Source organism: Crocodylus porosus, unplaced genomic scaffold, assembly GCF_001723895.1.
Source record: "Crocodylus porosus isolate Cpor-Errol unplaced genomic scaffold, CroPor_comp1, whole genome shotgun sequence".
Classification (NCBI taxonomy): Eukaryota; Metazoa; Chordata; order Crocodylia; family Crocodylidae; genus Crocodylus; species Crocodylus porosus.
Window position 1 is genome coordinate 123,784,981 of NW_017728886.1, and position 24,369 is coordinate 123,809,349.

Sequence of the window (24,369 nt, forward strand, 5' to 3'; positions counted from 1 at the left end):
TAACAAGGTTGGGTGAGCTTTTGAGGGATACATGGGTAGCCCTGCCCCTTGACAATTGCCCCACCCCTTGGTCACCATCTTGGGACTGGAAGTCCCACCTCTAACCTCTGACCTTTGCCACTGGAAGTCCCTCCCTTTGCCCCTCTCCCCACTGGAACTACTCCTTTTGGGACAGGGAGTTATCATCTCAGAACCAGAAATAAAAACAAATTGTACACTAAAAGTCCTACTATAACATTTTAATTTTATTACAAAAAATATTTTTGCCATGATTTCTGTTTGCCTCATGTATATAGAGGTGATTTCCATAATGACTCACAAATAAAGGCTTAGTCTTGTATGTTTTGGGGGTGGGTGGGAGGTGTGTGGGTATGTATGGGGGGTTCATGAGGGGGGTGGCTGCATGTGGAGGGCAATAAGGTATGTTGGGGGGGTGTATGTGTGAGGGGTTGTAGGGGCTGAGAGTGGGTGTGTGGTGTTTGTGGAGTGTGGGGCAGTGGGAACCCCCCCCCACACACACACACACACTCCCCTATGGCATGCAGCTCCTGCAGGTGGTGGCAGCAGCAGGTAGGGGTGGTTGGGGTGCTTGTGCCTGATGCACGAGCACTGCCTGGCCAGGCCTCTTCTATTGCCGAGGCTCTCTGCTGCGCATGTGCAACTCATGTACCACTGCAGGGAAGCTCCATGCACTGCAGCCAGCTGCCTTCGCCGGTCCCTGCTGCGCAAATCGTGGGACTCTGCGGGAAAGCTGGGGCTGGGGCTCCCCTCCACTTCTGGCGGAGTTCTGGGATCTACACAACAGGTAGCAGCGATGGCAGCAGTCTCCAGGACTTGGAGAGTACTTGGAGCTTCCCTTCGGAGGCTGCATGTGCATGTCAGGGAGCCCCGGCAATAGACCTGGCTGGGCTGTGTTCTTTGCTGTGACATACAGCGCTGGCTGGAGATGCAAGCACCCCAAGTGGATGCTTATCTTGCTGGGATCCTATGACCCCAGCTGACTTCCTGCCCTTTGAGCAGGGGGCTGGACTCGATGATCTCTCAAGATCCCTTCCAGCCCTGATGTCTATGAAATCTGTGAAGTGCCCCTCCCTGTTGCTGGGTACCCCAAGTGCCCCTGCCTGGCGCTTCACTCCCACCCTTGTGGACCAAAGGGCCGGGCAGGGTACAATTAGTTGGTGGGTGCTGCAGGTCAGTAAAAGTGCCTGATGGGCTGGATGCAGCCTGCAGGCCATGTTTTGCCTGCCCCTGGTCCAACTCCATCCTCTTTGGAACCACCCTTCAGGTAGTTGAAGGCTGTTATTAAATCCCCCCATAGTCTTCTCTTATCTTGCATTCTTCATTCTAGCATTTGTGGAAGCTGGTTTAACTCCTGCAGCAGAATTACTTATGCTGGCACAGCTGCCTGTACACAGTGGGGGGGCAACTTGCACTAGTGCTGTCACCTGACTTAAAAATGGTGATAACCCCATCTGCAAACTGAACTGTGTTTTGAAAGTCTGAGCAGATTTGATCATAGAAGTCATTCTATGATCTGTGTGCTCATAGCTGAGAAGTGTGCTTTAAAAAGATAAGAATTGATATTTGTTTGAAAGAAGCATTAATATTTAATACATTAGCACAGTCATATTATTGTGTAATACACTGTAGAAACATATAGTACAGCAGTTAATGCTACATCTATCTTGGAATCCCTCGCCTTCTGTTTCCTGAAAGGAGACTCTTTAAAACATGTACATGCACGTTCTCTTTTTCCCTCGGCTTTCTATAGAGATGAGCATTTCTCTTACCTCGTTAAAATAAAGGTGAGCTGGACTTTGTTAAATCTTCAGGTTTATTCTTCACTGTTTACTACTTAGTGGTAGATTTTTCACTATGTTTTCAAAGGTGACCGGTGACACCTACCCAAAGAAACTTGCCTACCAGTGATTTCTGGCATCTGAATTTTTGATGTCCAGCTTTTAATAGTTGACTGACTTTTTTTCTTTTTTTTTATCTTTTTTTTTTTTTCTTTAGGGAATGCACACTTATTCTAAAATAATATTTCGTTTTAAGGTGTCTTAAATTGAGCACCCAGAATAACGTTACATAAGAAAATTTAGAACCCAGGATGTGAGCCTTTGTTTGTTTTTTCATTTGGTTTTTCCAGAATTTCATTTTGCAAGAAACTAGATTACAAAGTTTTTTATATGTATTGAATTTTATGTTCTACTGATCTTATAACTTTTCATTCAGTACTTTCCTTAATCAGATTTCACAGGGTTTGGCAGCACTTGTCAAGTTCCAGAGATCCCGTCGCTTATTAGGAGTCTGTTATATCGTTGTTAAGGTAGTATTTATCTTCTGAAAATGACAACTCTTAAATTTTAAGTCAAGTTCTACCTTCATTAGTGTTTTATACTAAATTAATATGACATTTTTTCTTTTCTGTGAAGGTTTCCTTGTTAGTGGTGGTAGAAATTGGTGTGTTTCCCCTCATCTGCGGCTGGTGGTTGGATATATGCTCCTTGGTAAGAATAGGAACTTTTGGAGTGTATACTGTCTTACATATCTTATCTAAAGGAAAAGTGTTTTTTGAAAGAAAAATGACAATAAAAGTGGGGGTACTTGAAGATATGTCTGAAGACTGTTTTCAGTGTACTACAACAATGTTGAATTAATCTTCCTGTATTAAAAAAAAAAGTTGTGTGCCATGTATAAAGTCCAACCCCTTTGTTTACAAGCGGAGATGCAAAGTATCATGGAAGGCTCTGTATGCTACTTATCTATCTCATTGATAATTCTGTGGATTTTGCTGCTTGAGTGGCTGCTCCTGAGGAAAATTAAAGAACATGTATTGTTGTGGTGCACTTTTGATTTTTTTCCCCCCCCCCCCCTTGGTTTTTGATGCACCCTGAGCAAGATGATTATGTTCATCTTGGGATGCAAAGAACAATGGCAAATTTTAAAAAGTTAACTTTTCCAAAGCTTGAAAGTGATTAATTTTAAATGCTAATCAGAAAAAAATAGCTCTCAGATTTCCCTTAGTACTGTAAAAATCAGTGCTAATGAGAATAAATGTTTACAGAATATTTCAATTTAGTTCAAACTCAGTGGTTACTTTATATTGTTGCATGTTTAATATTAGTTTTCTTTTCACTTAAAACCAGTTAAGAATAGAGAAAAAGATGCCTACTTGCCATCTTGAGTCTGAATTCTTAACTATTTTAAAAGCTTGTGGAGTTGTCAGAGATGGGGGGACCTAACAGTGTAAGACTTTGGGCTTTCTTCAACAAGTGCTACTCTAAAGTAGCAGCTTAGCAAGAGTTTGCACCTTTTGTTTAAACAAACATGTAATCCAGTTTAACTCTGTTGAGTAGGTTTGAACTAAGATAACTGATACAGAGTGTTTGTTAAACTTTGGTCACATAGACCTAATTTTTACATTATAGGAAATGTTTGATGCTACTTTGAAAGACAGAGAGTTAAGCTTCCAGTCTGCCCCTGGTACCACAATGTTCCTGCACTGGCTAGTGGGAATGGTTTATGTCTTCTATTTTGCATCCTTCATTCTGTTACTGAGAGAGGTAAGTTCTTCAGAGGTGAATGGGGCATGTATGGCTTCCCTGTCAAGCTGTTATTCTTATAGTATAGTTATTGGATATTATCTTCAGTGGGTTTTTTTTGTCTTTAAAAAAAAAATAGAGCTACCAGGGCACTTAATTACAAGTGAGAATTTGAATGGTTGCTAAATATTTGAGAGAGAGAAGGTTTTTAATGGATGTTGCTATCAGTGAATTACACCTTCTAGTGTATGTCTTCTCATAGATATTTAACCACAGTAGAAATTATTTTTTCATAATGCTCTTCAATGTCCACCTGTGCTTTGTTATGCCTTCTTGTAAAGTTTTTCACATTCATATTGTAAAGCTCTGTAGTGTCTAAATCACCCCCGCCCCCCTCCCAGGATCTCAAATCAATAATTGTATTAAATGCTAATAATTTTTTCACTGCTTACATGTTTTCAGATGTGTGAGAGAGAACTTCAGGTGTTTCTTCCTATTTCAGGTACTGAGACCTGGTGTCCTTTGGTTCCTGAGGAATTTGAATGATCCAGATTTTAATCCAGTTCAGGAAATGATTCACTTACCAATTTATAGACATCTTAGGAGGTTTATTTTATCAGTGGTAAGGCTTTTTTTCTTAACTTTCTTCTTTAAAAGTGAAGTTACTTCCTCTTCGTGGTGTTGCAGATATGGTTCTTATTTAGCTAACTAGCAAATTGCCCATCAAGAATGACAGGTAGGGGTGGGTGGGGACAGAGGAGGGGAAGGTTGCTAACACTGCCCCCCTCCCGCCCCCTCTCACACATATGCCACCACGTCCCAGGAGCTGGTGGGGGGAAAGCCTTCCCTGCCTCCTCTCTGTCCCCCTCTGCCAGCATCCTGCGTCACTGCCACCTCCAAGGAGCAGGGCCAGGTTGGGGTGTGGGGGGGCGAGGTGAAGCCAGTGGTACTCCATCCTCACCATCACCCTGGCGCTCTGCTGCCTCCAAGGAGCAGGGCCAGGGGTGCTGGCCTCCCCCCCTCCCCATTCTGTCCCTGGTGTCATGGCCGTGCACCACTGCCTTCTGTCCATAACACTCTTGGGGCACTCTGGTTGTTTCAGTAACCAATTGGAGTGTTCTAAGGGCGTTACAGATGGACAGACAAGCAGACTAAGCCCTTTATTATATTAGAATCACATTTAAAAAAAATATTTCTTTCTTGATGCATATGAAGTTTTTACTAATTAAAATTGAAGTTGTTTTCTTTAACAGATTTTTATTCCAGTTGCTTTCCCTGACAACAGACAGTTTTTTCTAGTTCACAAATCTTGTGGGAAAACCACATGGACTGCTTAGTCCCTTCAGCTGACTGTTTCTTTATTGCTGTAGATCAGTGGTGTCAAACTTGCCCCACCTACCCAAGCCAGATCTGGATTGTGGGCCTCCTCACAGACTGGATCTGGATTCAGTAGTGTCAAGCAAGTGGCAGCCATGGGGCTTAGTGTAGCCATTGCTTGTTTCCTGCTGCCGTCATGTGTTGCCAGTGAGTTCTCTGTGCCCCAGATTTCTGTGTGAACCTCTGTCTGTAAATTCCTCACCCCTCTACAAGCCCTGTGGGCCACATGACAGTTCTTCAGGCTGGATCTGGCCCACAGGCTGTAAATTTTGGCACCCCTTGCTTTAGATAATGAGAGTGCATTCCATGGGGTTGTAGAATTGTTTAAGTTTACTGGAGCAAACCTGGGTCTTGATTCAACCATAATATTGTGTTGTGTGTGATACCTTTGTGTGATTGGCGTTGGGTGAACACTGACAGCTTGAGCAGTGCTATCTACCGCCATATGTTCCAGTAGGAGGTTGGGCCCCTGCTTTAGAAGTATAAGCTGTTCCTGGTGCCCTTGAGAGTATGGCAGGGGATGGATTACTCTATGCATGTCTTATTTCTAATAATCTTCCTCTGATGTTATTTCTAAAGTCTTTTCTGGTTTCCCCATCCTACCCACAGCACTTTCTTTGTCCAACCTGAAGTTTTCCTGGAAGGCCTTTAAGGCAAAAACTCAGATGTCTTGCTTTGATATAAGCCCACAGATGCATTGGAAATGATGCTGTGTGGCATGTTGTGATTTATATACTGTGTTAAAGCAGCATTTTTTTTCTGTGCCTTGTTAGATTACCCCACCGGTGCTCATCATGTCCTCTGAGAGCAAGAGCTTTCCTCCCATTCACATCCCCCTTTCCATCTCAGGAGAGAGGCACTGATCCATCAATAGACAATACATTTTGCTGGTTTCTTGCAACAGAAGTTCTTTGTTGTAATCAGCGAAGTGTGCAACACAATAGATAGATACTAGAGGTGCACTGATTTATCGGTCCATATAGGATTGGCACTGATAAAAAGAAAATTGACGTATCAGCTACTGGATCAGAATTGGCCAATATGACTGGTTAATAATTGGCCATCAGTATAGGCCAAAGAACTCTTTATTGGTGCACCCCTTACAGATTCCCCCAACAGGCCACCATGCAGTCTTTACTAAAGATCTCAAACATAGCATGCAGTAGAGTTGAATGTTTTGGTTTGAACATCATTTCTTGATTAATTTGGCTAATTACCGTTCTTTGAAGGTCTGAGTTATGAATCGATTTAGAGCTTCATTACCTTCATACTGGGATCACGGGCCCCAAAAATAGTGATCATGTTCATATCTTAAGAGAACAATTCAATTTTCTCTCCTAATTGTTAAGTGAATGTTTCTTCATGATGGGACCTAAGTTACCTGAATATGAGAGGAATTTTTAGTTAACCATGTATGTATCTTAATTGTAGTCTGGCAATCAAACCCTTTTTAATCAGTTTACATATTCCAATAGAAACAAGGTCTTGTATGTAACTTATTACATTTATAACATTCTTTTTGCAGATTGTCTTTGGGTCAATTGTTCTGCTCATGCTTTGGCTTCCTATCCGTATTATTAAGTATTTGCTGCCTAATTTTCTTCCGTATAATGTCATGCTCTACAGGTAAGCTTTTTTTTTTTTTTTTAAATCTGGTGTTTTTCAGTCCACCTGTAACTAGACAGAAGTTTTGTGTTGTACCACTAAAATCATTAACGTTACTTTTGAAAGCTAAATGCTAAAGTATGTCTGATGCATAGCAAATCTTGCCAAGTAAAAATGTTATTAAAATAAAATTCCTTTTTATGCATTGGCTTTCCATTGTTATAATTTGTTCAGTTTATATAGACCTGAACTTTGTTTTTACCTTGCTTGTGCTAAATCCCTAAATATTGCTAACAGCATTAGTATTGCTCAGAAAAATGTTTGTTGTAAAAGCCCAAGCATTTTGTGGTGAAATCCTACCTAAATTTTCCTGTTTTCCTGTACGATTGGATAGTTGGGTATACATGCTTGTAAAACATTCATAGCTTGATAGAAAACTGCTTGTATGTTTGATGCTTTGCTTTTCTCCTCACTGTTTTTAGTGATGCTCCTGTGAGTGAACTTTCCTTGGAGCTGCTTTTGCTTCAGGTGGTGCTGCCAGCTTTGCTTGAACAAGGACACACAAGACAGTGGTTGAAAGGTCTTGTACGAGCATGGACTGTTACTGCTGGTTACTTACTGTGAGTGTAAACAGCCAATCTTTCTTATATCACTTGTGTCTTTTTAACTCTTTTAATATGGAAAAAATGTATTCTTTGGCTACATATCCCAACTGGACCATTAAATTGCCAAGTTAAGTGCTTGTAAATTGCATACATTAAGTACTTGTCAGAGAAGTGCAAAGCTTTTTTGGGGGACTTCGTGTAATAACATACTTTATTTCAGAATGTTCTTTTGCAATGCTATTGTAGCATTTGTTTAGTAAAAACACTTTAAGTAAAGCTGAATAACAGTTTATATTATCCCCCTATTTTATCTTTGTAGAACAAAGAGACAGGCTCTGACAGCATTTTCTTGCTAAAACTACAAAAATGACATGTATATTTTATTAACCCATGCAAAAAGTTAGCATTACTACAGCATCAAGTTCTTAAATTAGGTAATGTAGGGCTTGGCTAAAAGGTGAACCTTTTACTCCTGATATGTTTGTTTTTTTTTTAAATATATCTTATTTGTGTCCTAACTTTAATATTTATTACAAATTGGAATTGCTCATTTAGTCTTTATTTAGGTATCATGTTTCATTCTTGAACTTAATCAATTGAAGTTCAAATGCTTCCTGTAAAACACAGTTGAGATGCTGTGCCTTATTAAATATTGAACAAGACTTTGCGTGAAAGAAACCCTGTAGATCTTGTTTTTGCAGACTAAAGAGCAGATTAAACATTTATTTCATTACTAAAATGCACAATATAATCTGGTTTTGGAGAGCTGTCTCCATATTAAACATAGAACTTGCTTTCGTTGTACTATACCCGCTTATGCTAGAGACTTTGATGTAAAGTTTTGTTTTTATGTATATGGAACTTTTGTAACTGCTCTTTTAAAAGCAGAAGGGAGGAAAAAAAAGAGCAGTTGCTTTTTAGGGTTTATTTAATCAAGTATGTTTGTATTCCAGTTTTGAGTGTATACAACTTGTGGTCCTTTTTATAGCGTTCTTTAGGCCAGGAGTGTCAAACCCGGCCTGTTGACCAGATCCGGCCCATGGAGGCATATGGCCTGGTTTGTGGGTTGTTGGACTGACCCCAGTGCATGTGGTGCAAGGACTGGACGTGGTGTCCCATGTGCTGGATGCAGCACAGAAGGTTGACATGGGGTACCACGTGGAGTCCATGCCTTGGACCCCCTGTGCTACATGCAGTGTCAGGTCCAGCTCACATGCCACAGGCAGCATGCACCCCATGCTGTGTGCACAGTGAGCCCCAGGGCTGGCTTGTGCTGCCCACAGTTCACAGGGTTGAACTTGGCTACACACACTGCATGCAGCACAAGGGGCTGGCACGGGATGTCCACTGCCTGTGGTGCATAGGCTGGACCTTGTGCTGCAGGCAGCATAGGGTTGGTCCGGAGCACTGCATGCTGTCCCAGAACCCCTGTGCTGTGTAGCTGTGGATCCAGCCTGCAGACCAACCCAGTGACACTCATGTGACCCATGGAGCTGGATGAGTTTGACATCCTTGCTTTAAGTGAACACTAACAAATAGTTGTGTAGTGTGTGTTTCTGTGTGTTTATTCATGCTGCAAATCCAGACGAAGTTGAACAATCGTTTCATGCATGTTACTACAGGGACCTTCATTCCTACCTACTTGGTGACCAGGAAGAGAATGAAAACAATGCAAACCAGCAGCCTAATAACCAGCATGCTCGCAATAACAATGCCATTCCAGTTGTAGGGGAAGGTCTTCATGCAGCCCATCAAGCCATACTTCAACAAGGAGGACCTGTGGGTTTCCAGCCTTATCGTAGGCCTTTAAAATTCCCGCTCAGGGTAGGTGCATTTAATATCTTTAAAGGAGAGGAAGAGGGGAAGAGATGATGAAAATTGGTGTATTGCTTTCATTTGAGGTATATTTCAGGGTATGTCTCTTTTAGAAGCTAAGTAAGGCTCCTTATTTTAATGTCTTGGGTATTGCATATACTTTTGACAAACAGCTGTTCATAGCTGATGGATTGCTTTTGCTTAGATGAGAATAATGTGTGCATGAATTATCTTTTATGTCAAGAATGAGATGTTCAGCCGAAAAGGCTTCTATGATTGGGAATCTTACTATTTGGAAGATAGGCTGTTGGATTCTAAAATGGTAACTTCTGTCTTGGAGTTCCTGTTACCTTTTCCTTAGAAGAGTCAAGAATTCATAAAAATTGAACTAGACAGAGGAGAGAACCTAGAGTGATTTCTGTAACAAATAGTTACCCTGCTTCTAACTAATACTATATCTCTCTTCCTGCTTTGTCTACTGGAAACGCCAAAATAAAATGTCACTCACTAGATAGAGGAGATATTCAGAATGTGATGGTTCATAGACTGATTTTGGTTTGGTTTGGCTTAACTCTTGTATGATAACACAGTATTTTTGTGTCTGTGGCCCCCTCTACATGTTACACTTATTGCACAATTAACTGGTTAATTGTGCAATTAACTGAGACAGGCTACACATGAAAAGTATTGCACAATAAAAAGCTCCAAGCAGCTGCAAAGTTAGACCTCAACAATGTGTACTAACTTTATAGCTGGTTGCTATCCAGCTTTAATTGGCATGTGTAGCAAGGAATACACAGCGAGAACAATCTGCAAATCCTCCGGCATCCCAGGGTCTATTGCTTCATCTCCAATGTAAACTACTTTGAAAGAACCAGGAGGAAGCTCCTGCCCCAGCATAGTTCTGATCCCTAAGTTAATTCTGCACAAGCAGCACCCAGCAGGGGAAATAAGCCCCCTGCTCCCAATCCCTTATGGCAGTGTTTCCCAACTGGTGTGCTGTCAGGAAACACCCTGCCTGGATGAAGCAGAGCCCCTGTCTCTTGGACAGCAGAAAGCTGGGTTGGGAGATTCCTGGTGACTACCCATGCTTCCAATTCAAAGGGGTTTGCACCTCTATTCAAAACATTTTAGGGGTCTGCAAATGAAAAGTTGAAAACCACTGGTCTAGAGCCACCCTGTGGCTACAGACTTCTAGACCCATTTAATGACAAAAATGTAGTTTTTGTTTTCTTGTTAAAAAATTCTAGCTTTTCAGGTTGCAGGGAAAACTTGGATATGAATGGAGTGTAGTCACTACAACCATGTCTGCCTGAATTTGCAGAGGGCATGCCACTCAATGAAGTGTATAGGACCTGGACCTAAGGAAGAATCTGCCTAGCTTCCCCTCATTATCAGAGTAGGCTAGGGACCTACACTTCTGGTATGGGCTTGTTCTGGTTGGGGTCAAATTGAGTGACCTGTGTTATTCAGTGGCATTGAACAGATCTGTGTGATATGTTTGTCCAGGATGTGGACAGTTTGGAAAGAGTCCACTGCAGAGCAGTAAAAATGGTTGGGCACTTTGTGCCAAAAAGCTTGTCACATTTCTCTCCCAGTTATATAGTTGATCCAATAAAAGAGGTCACAGAAAAAAAATGCCTCTCCTAGTATTCCTACAGTCAGTTTAATTTTTTATTCTTCTGTTAACTGTCCTGCTTGTTTTCTGTCTTTCAGATATTTCTGTTGATTATTTTCATGTGTATAACATTACTGATTGCCAGTCTTATCTGCCTTACATTACCAGGTATGTGTGCTATGATGATGACACTGTTTGAAAATGCCCCCTGCCGACCCACGCTTAGTCGTATTTTGATTATAAGTTATTTTAATTTTGAACAAAATGTTGGAAATATTCCTGTATATTATTTTAATTTTTATGCCATCATGAATCAGAGACAGCATCATTACCCAAACATCAGTGCTATGGAGAAGAGATTGATGTCTGTTGCACCTTTCAAAATCATCTTGATTTTGAATTTAGTTAGTTAAGTTATTGTGGGAACACGATATAAAATACTTCATGACAATGTGTGACAGGCCCTCGTCTTAAATGCAGCCTGGGTGTGCCTTGAGTGACCACTGCGATGCTTACACACTTTTTGGGGTGACCTTTTGTCCCAAGCCCCTCTTGTCTGTTTCTTGTGGCTCAGCCCTACCTGTTTTGCTCAGGCCTTGCCAGTCCTTAGCAGAGGGGGGTTTGCCAGCTAGCAGGATCATATCCTTATCTGGTCATGTGCTCAGAAAATATGGATACCCCTTTCCTTGGAATAGGCAAGTCGAAACAGTCAAATACTGTGGGAATTGTATTGCTGACAGTGTTTTTTAAAAAGACAAAAGGATTTTTTTCATGAAAAAACAAGAACAGATGTAAGAATATAGTAACTGTATGTGGAAATACAGACAGAAATCAAAGTAAATAAACAAAAGAAAATATCAGAACAGTAACTTTATCCTAAATCCTTAAATCCGAGGATGCAGTTCTTAGTCAGCTTCCCAGTTTAGAGAACAGACCTCTGGTTCGAGGTCAGAGGCAGAGTTTTTTGCATCTCCTTGTAAGCTTGCTTTTCTCAGCCAGCCTTGGTCAAAGGACTACAGCCTGCCCTGTACCTGGGAAGTTTGAAGAAAAAGCCATGCCCTCATGGCTGACTTAAGTACAGTTGCTTATCTGGCCTTTAACGTATGCCCCACTTCATTTTTAGGGTGTTAAAAATGCTCTATGCCAGTAACTTCATGCCCCCTGAAGGTACGTTTACTAGATCAAAAATCTTTCCTTATCTTACTAAGACCAGGAGTATATATATTTTTTCAAACAGGAATTTGCCAATCCAGTATCTGTCCCTCTTTTAATTTCTACTTAGTGAGAAATGTTTTTCCCCACCTCTGTCTCTTATACTGCCACCCCTTCTTTAAAAGTATAAAGTCACCATTGCTTGGCAGTGTAAACTCTTGTCATATGCTAGTTATCAGCAACAAATGTAAACACCTGAGGAAGTTAATCACTATCTCACAAGACAGTCTTGATTATATCAAAATTTACATTTGTATCAAGAACGATACATACAGATGTGACAATGACAACACTGGAGCCAGCTTTACCCTAGCTAAAATAGAGATTAAACACCATAGGAGTAAGTCTAATTTAGGAGATGATCCATGCGTGCCCTATAGTGAACCCCAAAGGGCGCCTTGGATTTGGGTTAAATCCATTACATAAGGTAAAATAAGATGATGGTGACAAGTCTGTTACAACTGCATGTATTCACACTTCACAGAAGAGGGAAACTAAATTTCAGTATGCAGGTGCTTTTTAATTGAAAGCTAAGCTGCTATAGTTTAGCTTTCATCTGCCACAAGGTTAGTGTGTGTGCGTATGTACAAGTGGCTGACATGTAGTAAATCTGTCCCCTTTCACTTTCTTGTGTATGGTTTGTTTGCCCATATCTTCAAACAGGTCTGTCTGGTAAAGTTTGAGTGAAGTGCGAAGGGGAGATGGGAATAAATACTGCACACAATTTTGATATGAGAAGGTGCAGAGCTGAGGTTGAGAATTTTAATGGACAGTGTATCCATTGACCCTTTATAAATTGTGCATCTTGCTTCCCCCCCCCCCCCAAATAGTCAGTATAAGAGGTCATTAAAGTCTTCTAGAATGGGTTTTAAAGTTGTCATATCAGTACAAATAAACTTTTCAGCTTCATCTGAATGATTGATTTAACTAAAACGAGCACTAAGTGATGGAAGTGAAATTGTTCAAACACTTTCAGGCAGGAAATTCTAATTTCAGGCTATTGTAGCTTCAGAAATCGTGGTGCCATTCTTATTAGAGTACCTAAAATGAACAATTCATACCTTACTGGTTAAATCCAAGGTTTCTGAATTTTGTGATATTACAGATAATCACATTTATAGTTTACAGTATTGAAAGCTTAGTGAGCTATTGTATACAAAGCAGCAGCAGATGAGCTTTCCGTTATTTTTATTTTTATTTTTTTTTAGTGCAAGAGTCATGAAAAACCTTTTAGGTACATTTTAGTTTGCATTTAGGAGGAGGAATAACAGTAACATTTTACCAAGACATCATGTGGACTGTTTATGTACAGCCTTCAAGCCAGGGGGAGTCTTACCAGAGACCCAAACACTGGTGTTGGCAGCTGCTGCTGCTTCCTCACACTGGTAGTGGGTGCTCTAAATTGGCACCTAGGGCTCATAAGACACTTGCCCACCCCTAGTTGTGCTGCTGGTCTGGATATATGTGACAACTGTGCAGTGATTATCGTATGGGGGCAAGGCTGTAAGAAAGGATTAAGACAGACTGGTCACTAGAATATAGAATTTTAACTTTGCTTGCCAGTACTTATGTACAAGTACAGGGCTGTCCAGCTTCTGAGTGGCTGGGACCCTCCTGCTCTGCCCTCAGGGGCAGGGGTAAGAAGCTTGAGCTGAAGAAGCAGGAGCCCAGAGGTACTGGCTACAGCAGGAGCAATGTGGGAGAGTGGTGCTTGAGTGGGAGTCCTTGGGCTGCATATTGACTACTCGCAGCTTGCATGCAGTTTGCAGGCCATCAGCTGGACATCCGTGTACAAATAGATTTAAAGGATTCCTAATTAGCTCACTTGATGCTCTGATGCCATTAATTAATAGTGGATAAATCTTGTTGAGGCTGTGGGTTTAACTATGACACTAACAAGCACTATTTTTTGTCTACATTTTGTACTGGACATCTGTGCACCTCATAGTTTTTGAAGTGAAACTTCTACTTGCATTCTATTTTTAAATGTATCCATTGAAATTTAGGTGCTTTTTTCAGTTACTAAGTGAGGTAGCACCTGAAACTTCCATTATTTTATTGTGACTTCAGAGTAAATATTTGACAATAAATAGCATTGGGTGAAAATGGAGACACAAACATACTGTATGCTAATTGCCATCCATCCACAAGAGACAAAGTAGTTTGTCTCAGTATATTTACTACTCTTTGTGTTTTTAGTGTTTGCTGGGAGATGGCTAATGTCATTTTGGACAGGAACTGCCAAAATCCATGAACTGTATACAGCTGCTTGTGGTCTTTACGTCTGCTGGCTAACCATTCGGGCAGCAACAGTACTAGTTGCATGGATGCCACAGGGTCGCAGAGTGATTTTTCAGAAGGTTAAAGAGTGGTCTCTCATGGTAAGTTCTTGAAAGAAGAAGGTTTACTGAATCCTTAAGGAATATGGTCTATTTTAGTTTTTTAGGTGTCAGCAATACCTTTACTTTTTCTTCTATGCTCAAAGTAGCCTTCTACTGTTTACTCCCTTTTTTTCTTGTCCCCCAAGCTTTGGATTAGTATAGGCATATCTTTACAGTGCTTTTCAGTGCACATTTCCATAAGGGTCTGTGGTAATCACATTCTCTGTATTGTACCATTGAATATTTTGGGAGAGAAAAAATATCTTCAGTTATGAAGAGACAGAATTTTCATAGAAGCTCTTGTTTGCTGACTTCAGACCCGTGGGATTTTTTTCCTTATGACCATGGGACACCTTCCACTAAATTGGCTTGCCAAATAACAAAAACCAATAACAAGCTGTATAATTCTAGAAATAGCAGTCTACTTTTAACATTTTAATCGGACAGTTTTAAAGTGCATGGCAACTCATAGAAGACAGAGTTAACACTGCATGTGATGGGTACCTACAAACAAAAGAGCAGCTTCCTTGCATGTTTCATGTAGTACTAGTCTTGAGCATCATGTTCTTTATAGTCCACTTATAAATTCATAGGTTAGCATAAGGAAGTTGACAGTATTGATAGAAAGTATACCCATTTCCTTGATCTGTCCTCCAGCCATGCTAATGAGATCAGACTGCTTTTGTTTCTATTGTTTTAGGTGGCCCATTTTTAAAAAAAAAAAAAAAAAAAAAAAAAGATTATATGCCAAAAATGATGAGACTAGATTACCATTTATTCTCTTCAATTAAAAAGTAGTCCATAACACTTAACTCAAAACTCAATTGTGGTCATAAATGGGGGAAAAAAATTCTGTTGCTTTGGAAGGAATTTTCCCAATTTAGACTGTGTTTATAGTCCATACCTACAATGGTCAGATGTGAGTGCATGCTTAAAAATATGAGAATGTTCTACTGATCAGAATCCTGTAGATTCACTTTTTGGCTAAAAATATAGCTTTTTATAACTAATGGCATATACATTTTATGGGTGAAAAATTGTGTGTCTGTGTATATTATCTGAATATCTATTGTTTTTTCTGCCTTTTAGTTTTTCTGTGCGTATACCTCTGTGGCCTTTAAACTTAAATCTAAAGATGCTATTTGTACAAACTAATAATCAACGTTTATAAATCGGAGTCTTTTTTTCGTTTGTCTTTTTTTTTTTTTCTTTTTTGAGATAATGAAGACGCTAATAGTGGCTGTGCTGCTAGCTGGTGTGGTTCCACTTTTGCTTGGTCTTCTGTTTGAACTGGTAATTGTTGCACCTTTGAGAGTCCCTTTGGATCAGACACCTTTGTTCTACCCATGGCAGGTCAGTAAAAGTCTAGTTTTGTTTTTCTGATCCAAGTTTTCCAGAGCTTCCTCCTTTCCTCTGAGTTCTAGAGGTTATAAGTATCACTGAGAGATTTGGTGTCCTGTGTCAGTGCTTCAAAGCATTTTCCATTTAACACATAGAGGTGCAGTCTCTTGCTAAGTGTGGAAGAAATCAAACTTTGCGTTGTGGTTGAATCAGAACTGACAGAGCCAGCTTTTCTTTATTTAGGGCTATACTGTGATCACAGGGAGGATTTCATACAGCAAGGGGAATCACTCACTTGTCTGTTTCAAAGGAATCCTCCCTCTCTAAGTTTTCAAGCATTTTTATACTTAAGACAGATAGAGAAAAAAAATATGACCTTGAAGAAACTAAAACAAGTTTACTTAATTGGACCTCTGTGCACAGAGTAATAAGACATGCATGATTTTTTGATCTCAAAACATATAACTGAAATAAGCAGTATCAGCACTTCTGGTCTCTGTCTGTTTTTCTAGTCAGGGAGGCCAGAAGCCCACCTAAATTTACTCCTACATAAGGAATGTGTAACCTATAGGTATAAGGGTTACTAGCACTGTTAAATCAGATGGGGGTTGCTTACTAAGGTAAGCCTAAATATCTATTTTCTGGGAACACAGATTCAAGTCTCTCACGGAATGTGCTTTTCTTACTGTAATGCTAGCATAACAATGAAAAGTCATATTTTATGAACTGCAGATGATGTTTTAAAAAATGTTTTCCCTCCACTCTCACTTGTGAAGGGTGCAACATGATGCTAGTTTCTCTCTCCGCACCCCTTCCGCTCATCGTAGCGGCACCCATGTTTTATTGATGTTGTATGGTATGACTTTAGTTTGTGTTTTGGGATCATGCTGGGTAAACAATGATATGGAAATACAGATTTATTGTCAGGAATGCAAAAACATGAACAGTCTTGTCTTGGTAAATGTACACAGTTTAAGGAGAAACTTGGCCCATATTTTCCATGTTACTGCTTTATTTATATATTTAATTTTCTGAATAGTGTAATCTTAATGGACTAAGAACACCGGAAAAATCTTTCAAAGGGTTGACAGAGGAAGTGAGAAGTACCCTGGGTTGCAAATGACTCTTAGATACCCTTTTTCCCTGAAGAGATTGGATTGTGGAGATATCATTTAGTAGCTCCATAGTTCATACTGCAGCATAGGTTGAATTTCAGCTAGATCCTTTCTTCCAACTCCATGTAGAGAGCATGTTTTAGTAGAGATGGTTGAAAGCTCCTGAATTTTTTTCTCAGCATATTGATAACTACCCCTATATATATGTTGTTTAAAAATAACATTGTGAATTGTTTTGGCAATAAGTGTCATTTAAATTTTTTTTTTATTGAGAACAGTATTGGAAGGGTTATTGGTTTTTTCCATTAATCAAAAGCAGTATGATTTGATTTTAAAATGGAAGGTTGCTTTTTCTGGAAAAATTGCATGCAGAAATGTATTAAAAACACAAGAAATATATTGAAATTATAACAGTGCTGAATCCTAGAATCAAAGAGAAGCAGGGCTGGAAGGGACTTTCACAGGTCATCTAGTCCAACTCCCTGCCTAAGAGAGGATCATCCCTATCCAAACCCATCCTATACAAATCTATAATCTCACCTTGTAGTAAACCTACCATCAACCCTGAGAAAACACAGGACATACTGTCCAAACCTGCAACAGGTAAAGCTGTGGGACTACAGCAGCCAACATCCAGCTGTTGTAAAAAGTTGCTAATATACACTCGAGATCCCAGGCAGAGGGCATTTAATCTAATAAAATGCATTTGTTGAGACATTTGGAAAATAGATCAACTGTTCATTTTTATAAAACTAGGACTGGGCTCTTGGAGTTCTGCATGCCAAAATAATTGCTGCCATAACGCTGATGGGTCCTCAATGGTGGCTAAAAACGGTTATTGAACAGGTAAGAAAATTGGAAGGAGGAGGAGGGAGATCTGATTGTCCTGTCCTGTCTTGTCCCATTCTCGAGGGGAGAGGGGGGGTTGTGGGAGGAGGGATAAGGGGGAGCTTGGTGGAAGCATGTTTAAGTAGAATTTTTTTAAGGATGAGAAGAATAACGAATAGTATAGCCTGTACAGAGCTCCCCCTCCCTTCCCCATTCCAGTTAATGTTTTATACCAAATTGTCATCCTCCAACTATCTAGTTATATCCCATGATGTGTTCCTCCATGTATTTCTTAGTGCTGGGGTTTTTTGTTTGTTTGTTAACTTTTAACACTTAGCCCTTATGTACCTGCCTCTTAATTTAGGTACCCCTAAGCGCTAAATGTTGTTTAGCTGGATTTTACGTTGTAATAGTAAATGTCCCTTGTTTAGAGGAATCTTTGAGCATATGGTAGTTAATGGGGAGGACATTTTTCAAATATTAGCCTGGAAATTTTACACTTGAATATTACAATTAAAGCTGTAGCACAGTAGTCAACATTTGGTTTTTGTCAGAGTGTCAAAAACACCTGCAACCTCAACTTGTAAGATGTTGGTGTTCCAGGGGTGGATGGCGGGGGAGCTGCAAAGGGCTCAATCCTTGTTGTGGCAGCGCAGCCGTGGCCCATTCCCCACTGTGTGGCCCAAGGGATGTATGCCAAGCAAAATGCTTTTGTGTGCCAGAAAAGCAACTGTAGTCATGCTTACAATGTAGGATGCAAATCAGGGGTGGGCAAAATGTGTCCTGCAGGCTGGATTTGGCCTGTGAGGCAATTCCTTCTGGCTTGTGGGGCCACTCCATAAACCGAAAGAATGATCATGGGCCCTGGCTTTGGCTGCCCCTCTGAAAGCCAGTGCCTCCCTGCAGGAGGTGCTGCTCTGGTTATTAAGCAACTAACTCCCACCGCAGCCTGGCTTGTCCCGGCCCCTGGCCTGTTCTGCCCTACATGGTACATTGATTGAGATATGGGCTTAGGTTCTTGTTTGGAGGAGTACTGTTTTAATATTATTAAGAATTTTAATGGTTGACTATCATAGTCATTCTCATTGTGTGGAATGGGGAGGAATGAAATCTGGATGCTACCTGTCTTGCAAGTACACCCACACTGAATGCAGATATTATGCAGTTTTGCTCTACTTTACACTTTGACCCCTAAGGGTGTAAATGTAGATTATAGGGTGAGAAAAAAATAAACCACTGTTGTCACCATGTAACTAGGACTAAAGTTACCAGGAATGGAGGGTACAATAAGAGTACCTCGAGTTCCCTTATCTTTCCAATATATACGTTGCATACGTTTTTAAAGAACATGGTAAAGCACATTGAAAAGGAGTTTCAGGGAGAAACAGAATGTGGTATAAACTACTAGTTTATCTATGGACATACTTTGTTGATTGCTAATAGAAAGGGTAAGAGATGTGTATGTTGTATATTAAAATACTTAGAAAAGCGAAAAAAAAATTAAAGTGATCCACTTAAGAGCGTAAAGCAATGAAATAAAGATGAACAATTCTTAATAAACAGGCAGTTTGTCAGAAACTAGAATATTGCTAGTAGTTACTGAAACAAGTTCTGTAGCTGCTGGTATTCTCTAGTGTCAGCTATTTATCCCAAAGAAAAATCTGTCGTAATCCGTGGTAACCTGTGCAAGTGTCATGACAGACTAATTTAACTGACACATTCACCATGTACATTTAAGGAAAACATGCAAGTTTATCATAATTTGCATTAATTGTATTGGAAAACAAAATAAAAACAAACGTGAATATACCAGAACAAGTAGTGGTTCATGTAGTCTAATACTGTTTTGTCTGTGTTCATAGGTTTATGCAAATGGAATTCGTAACATTGATTTACATTTTATAATTCGTAAACTGGCAGCACCCGTCATCTCTGTTCTGTTACTTTCCCTTTGTGTACCTTATATCATTGCTTCTGGTGTTGTACCTTTATTAGGTAAGAATAAATTCTGTGCATCTTTTGTCATCGTTTGACCTTTGCTCTTAAGTGAAATACAGATCTGTGTTTTCCAGAAGTTTGTTCAGCTAGCAAATTTAAATACTTAAATATTGATATTACCATGCATTTTATTGAATGCTTTTGAGAAACTGTTTATAAATATCTTATTTAAAAATGACAGATTATTAGAATAAAATATTTCCGCTACGTGTTATACAGGATACATTACTGATATGTTGTGTGCTAGCGTAAGTGCAACAGATGGGTTAAGACAGATCTGTTTTAGTGTGCTCAGCATGGTGATCTTTTGGCACCCAGTCATTTAATTTTTCAAGAATAAATTTACAAGTCTCACACATTTATTTGTATTCTTTCTGGCTTAGGACTTAGTAAAATATGTGAAGTGGACATTTAAGATGAGATAAAAATGTACATTAGAGCCTTATTCTTTTTCCTTTTATTTTGTGGTAAATGGGCTGGCCTCAATGAGCTGTTAATATAGGTAGCAGGGACACATTTTGTTACACATGAAAAGCTAGAACGAGGTAAGAAAAGTTCATTTTTAGAGAGGGTAGAAAGGGAACTAAATATTGATTAAATTAAACTAATTTTATTTTGCTGTATTGTCTATATGCTTAAATGCTTCTGTTATGTTTAAAATTAAATTGAAATTTGAATACTGAAAGTGTGAACTGTTTTCACAGACTTTCAAATGATATGTTTTTAAAACTAGAAATATATGTTGTCAGTAAGCAAGTAAGGCTTCCATTCACTAGGTTTGCAGGGCAGATTTTCATCATTTAGAAACAGTACAAACCAGTTGCTGGTACCATATGGAGCTAGGGTTGCCAACTCTGAAGCTATTTCAGGAGATTTTTTTTCCCAACATTATGTAATGTTAGTTGTACTGTTCAACCTGTTTGTTCACAATATCAATCTTCTGGATTGCTTTCAGTAGTCACCGAAAGATTGATGCCAATTCCAGTAGACGCCGAACCAATCTGGGAGGGTTAGCAATGCTATATAGAACTTAAAAAAATGTGGTCATATTACTGAATTATCCTATGACTAAAGAATACAAATGAACTAAAACAAAATTTAAATAAGACATTTATTAGAAGTTGAATAATAGCATGCTTACTAGGGCAGGAATTTTTTTCAGTTGATAAGGATTTTAAAATATGTATTTTATGCTAATGGTTAGCTTTAATTGCAGCTCATTGATTTGAGAAGGCACAGAAAAGTGTGTGTTGATGTTCTAATATGATTCTAACCTTTAAAATAAAGACCTGTTGTGTGTGTGTTTTGTAGGTGTTACTGCTGAAATGCAGAACCTGGTACAGCGTCGGATTTATCCTTTCCTACTTATGGTGGTGGTTTTGATGGGAATCCTATCCTTCCAGGTCCGCCAGTTTAAGCGCCTTTATGAACATATTAAAAATGACAAGTGAGTATGAAGTATGTCTTTTTTTTTTTCCTTTATTGTCACAGCAAGGATTAGATTTGGTGTGAGTTCGGGAATCTTAGAAATGTACTATATTTACCCAAATATACTGACCCTGAATTTAAGATGATCCCCCTCGTAATTGTATTCTGTATTTGGAAAAATAAATTTATTATAATTTTCCATGTATAGAATCGACATATTGGAAGATTCATCTTGTATTCACTCCCCGCACTACTGCAGGCAGTGTGGGGAGAGGTGATGAAGCCTGCAGTAATGGGGGAGAAAGATGGGGTTCCCAGTCTCATCCTTGATTCTAAAATGAGTGGGGGGAAAAATCCTTGGTTCTGTGTTAAATTGGGGGGGAGGGGAAGGGGGCTGTCTTCTAATAGAGTGAATATGGTAAATCTGGAAAGGGCCTGAAGAGGTCATCTAGCCTATTCCCCTCCTTTATGGGAGGATCATTTTGCTAAGGAATTGGCAGCAGACTAGTTGCTGAGAGGTAAAAACAAGGAGCTACATAATGCAGTATACTGTTACAAACAAGTTACCATGAATTGAATTTACTGTCAGCGACTCCAGTGTATCATGGATTTCCCCAGGGAGTGCTTGTTCAGGACCCCTGGCTTTGTCTAGTCTCAATGAGTAGCCCCTGTAGGCAGCCCAAGAGTGGCTTTCAGAGTGGAGTGAGACCTGGACATTCAATCTGACAACCCCTGATTATCTGTGGACCTCTCTCAAGGTAGCTTCCAGTTCAGTCTAAATCCTAAGCAGCAAAGCAAACAGTTCCTCTTCAACAAAATCCTCTATTGGGCAAACTGCAGTCCAGAAAACCAAGTCCTTTCTGCCCTCCAAAGGGTTAAGTAGTGTATCTGTTCCCCATCCAGCCTATACAACCCGGAGCACCCAAAAGTTATCTCTGCTGCCCAGTCTCTACACTCTGATGTTCTTTTTCAGACCCTTCTCTTCACTTTTCTGTTGTTTCATGCTAATTTCTCCCTTTTCCCTTTATACTCCCAAGGCAGTGGGAGGGAGAAGGGGTGTCCTCTGTCAAGGGATGCTTGTTAATCTGAACCTGAGATGTCTTGTCCAGCATATAGGCAGCTTTTGATTTTAGTAAGGGCTCTATTAACCCTTCTTTCCCTCATGTAGAGGCCACCTAGGGAAACTGAGGAATGCTAAATTACTACAATAAAAACACATTTAAAGCAGAAATATTACAGCAAAAGTATAATCTGCCTGTCATGAGTTCATCTTTTGATACAACTGTGGAGTATATACAGTTCAGAAATATTGGAAGGTTGGAACTAAACATTAGTAGACAAAGTCTTTTGTTTTATTGCTCTTTTAATGCCACCATTTGATTTAGGTTTTCATCTTTATGTTCTTCATAAACTCAGATTTAGTGTTTGATTTATGTGGAGTTTTAAGTTTGTAAATGTAAGGATATAAGTCAGAAAGAGGGCTTGGAGCTAGGTGATGAAAGTTTCAAAATAAAAGTTTAAATTATTATTATGAACTGCTTATTGGGTGATGCACAAAATTAGATTGTATGTGGAACTGTGAAGGTTACTTTAAGAGAACTTTTTCTGGTTTCCTCCTCCTCTCACATACTCTGGTATTCTGAAGAGGGGATATTGCACCCTGAAAACTTGTCATGGCATTTTTCAATGAGGTCTTAGTCCCTGTTGAGAATTCTTAATTTCTGTTCTTAGTGGTCTTATTTGAGTGTGTATATATTGGAAAATATTTAGACATGTAATAAATATTTGGTCCAAACTGATGTAACAATATGTTAAAGAAGTGATCAGGAAACAGATATTTAGCTGCAAATCCCAATATATGCAGGTGCCTGGCAAAAGTGCAAGACGAACTAACTGCAAATGCATTGCCACTAAGGGACTGGATAACTTGAAAATGTTTAACATATTATTGATTATCAGTTCAAATATATTCTCAGTTGGTAGTGATCCAGTTCACTAAAATATAGTGGTTCATCTGGTAAAGTTTTTGCCATTTTACTAGTAAAACATATGTTTCACAAAAAAATGCATGTGAATGGTACCCTTGTTCACAGCATCATTAAAAAAGCCGAAGACTTTGATAAATTTGGTGACTGAACAATCATTTTGCCTTTGAAAGGTATCCCTTGTATCATGGTTTAAGTATAGTGTGATAGAGTGGTGTGGGGCAGTGCAACTCAGGTTGTATTTATTCTGATTGAAAAGAGGTGTTAATGCTGAAATGCAGAACCTGGTACAGCATCAGATTTATCCTTTCTTACATATGGTGGTGGTTTTGATGGGAATCCTATCCTTCCAGGTCCACCAGTTTAAGCAGACCTGGTTCCAAATTTACCTTCACAGATTTATCATATGTGATTGAAAACTATAGGGCAAAATAGCCTGTTTAAATCTGGCACATTTCCACTGGGTTAAAGATTGTAACTGTTCCATGATCACCTGAAAAGTAGAGCACACTCTATCTATAAGTAAACTTATTTTACAACCCAACATCACCGTAGTTAGGCTAGTTTTTATAGGCAGTGTGAAACTGAAGACATGGATATGCAAACTGGTTATTAGTAGTATGCTGCAAAGCCACATCAGCTACTCTATGGCAGTAAGTAAGTGCCTGTGTGTGTGTTCTTACCTCATAGCTAATACAAGGTCATTTCCCTCTCAAAGTGAGGTAACCTACTGTATTTACCCAAATCCAAGATGACTTTGAATTTAAGACAGCCCCCCAATAATTATATTTTATAAATATTTATAATTTTCTATGTATAGAATCTAATTATTGGAGGATCATAAATTAATTCTCCCAAAGCAGTGGTGGGGGGGGCAAGGGGCCAGACCTCCTCCCCTGACTGCCCCCTGCTTCTCTTGTGCATGTGCTGCCTGTCCCTGTTAACCTGCCACTTGCCCTCCTGCTCTGCTTGCCCCCTGCAACTCCCTACTGCTTAGTTTCTGGGTGAAAGCTCTGAGGTAGTCAGCAGTGGCAGGGCTGGGGCTGAAGGTAAACATCAGGGGGGAGGAGAAAGGGGAGAATGGTATCCCTGTGTTTTCCTCCAAGCTATATGCCATGCGTCTTCACCGTGCTCCCTGCATGGCCCCTCCTCTGGTATACAACCTACCCTGGCACAGGTCAGGCAGTAGCACCGCTCCAGCTTTTGCCTTGGGCAGAAGCCAGAGCTGAGCCACCACCTGCCCTGGGCTAGTCCTCAAATCTAAGTAAAACCAGTAACAGTGAGGAGGTTTTGTCTACCCAGGTACCTGGTATATTTGTGGAGGTCATAAGGCTTGACCCACTACACTCTTCTCCTAATACATAGGATATAAACAGACAAAAACTGGGACATGTCCACTGCTAGATATCTTTCTGGAAGAGGGAACTTACATGTCTTCCAGACTGCTGCCACCCTTGCTCCCTGTGCCTTCCCTGTTCTGGGGAGTGGGGAGTGTATACCCCATGGGTCACTGTGG

The 24,369-nt window shown here is 39.8% G+C and overlaps 1 protein-coding gene across 3 annotated transcripts in view; it reads left to right on the forward strand.

Moving 5' to 3' along the window:
• Positions 1-24,369, forward strand: part of MARCH6 (membrane associated ring-CH-type finger 6) — an 83,277-nt gene that overhangs the window by 53,494 nt on the left and 5,414 nt on the right. For 2 of the 3 annotated variants that reach the window (XM_019541505.1, XM_019541513.1), the window contains exons 13-25: positions 2,261-2,329; positions 2,436-2,510; positions 3,432-3,566; positions 4,048-4,167; positions 6,448-6,548; positions 7,010-7,147; positions 8,755-8,956; positions 10,664-10,733; positions 13,977-14,158; positions 15,377-15,511; positions 17,371-17,460; positions 19,305-19,437; positions 20,752-20,887. In XM_019541505.1, coding sequence (XP_019397050.1) covers positions 2,261-2,329; positions 2,436-2,510; positions 3,432-3,566; positions 4,048-4,167; positions 6,448-6,548; positions 7,010-7,147; positions 8,755-8,956; positions 10,664-10,733; positions 13,977-14,158; positions 15,377-15,511; positions 17,371-17,460; positions 19,305-19,437; positions 20,752-20,887 — 1,586 coding nt within the window. The remainder of the gene's footprint in view (positions 1-2,260; positions 2,330-2,435; positions 2,511-3,431; positions 3,567-4,047; positions 4,168-6,447; positions 6,549-7,009; positions 7,148-8,754; positions 8,957-10,663; positions 10,734-13,976; positions 14,159-15,376; positions 15,512-17,370; positions 17,461-19,304; positions 19,438-20,751; positions 20,888-24,369) is intronic. The other variant, XM_019541522.1, reaches the window with a different exon arrangement.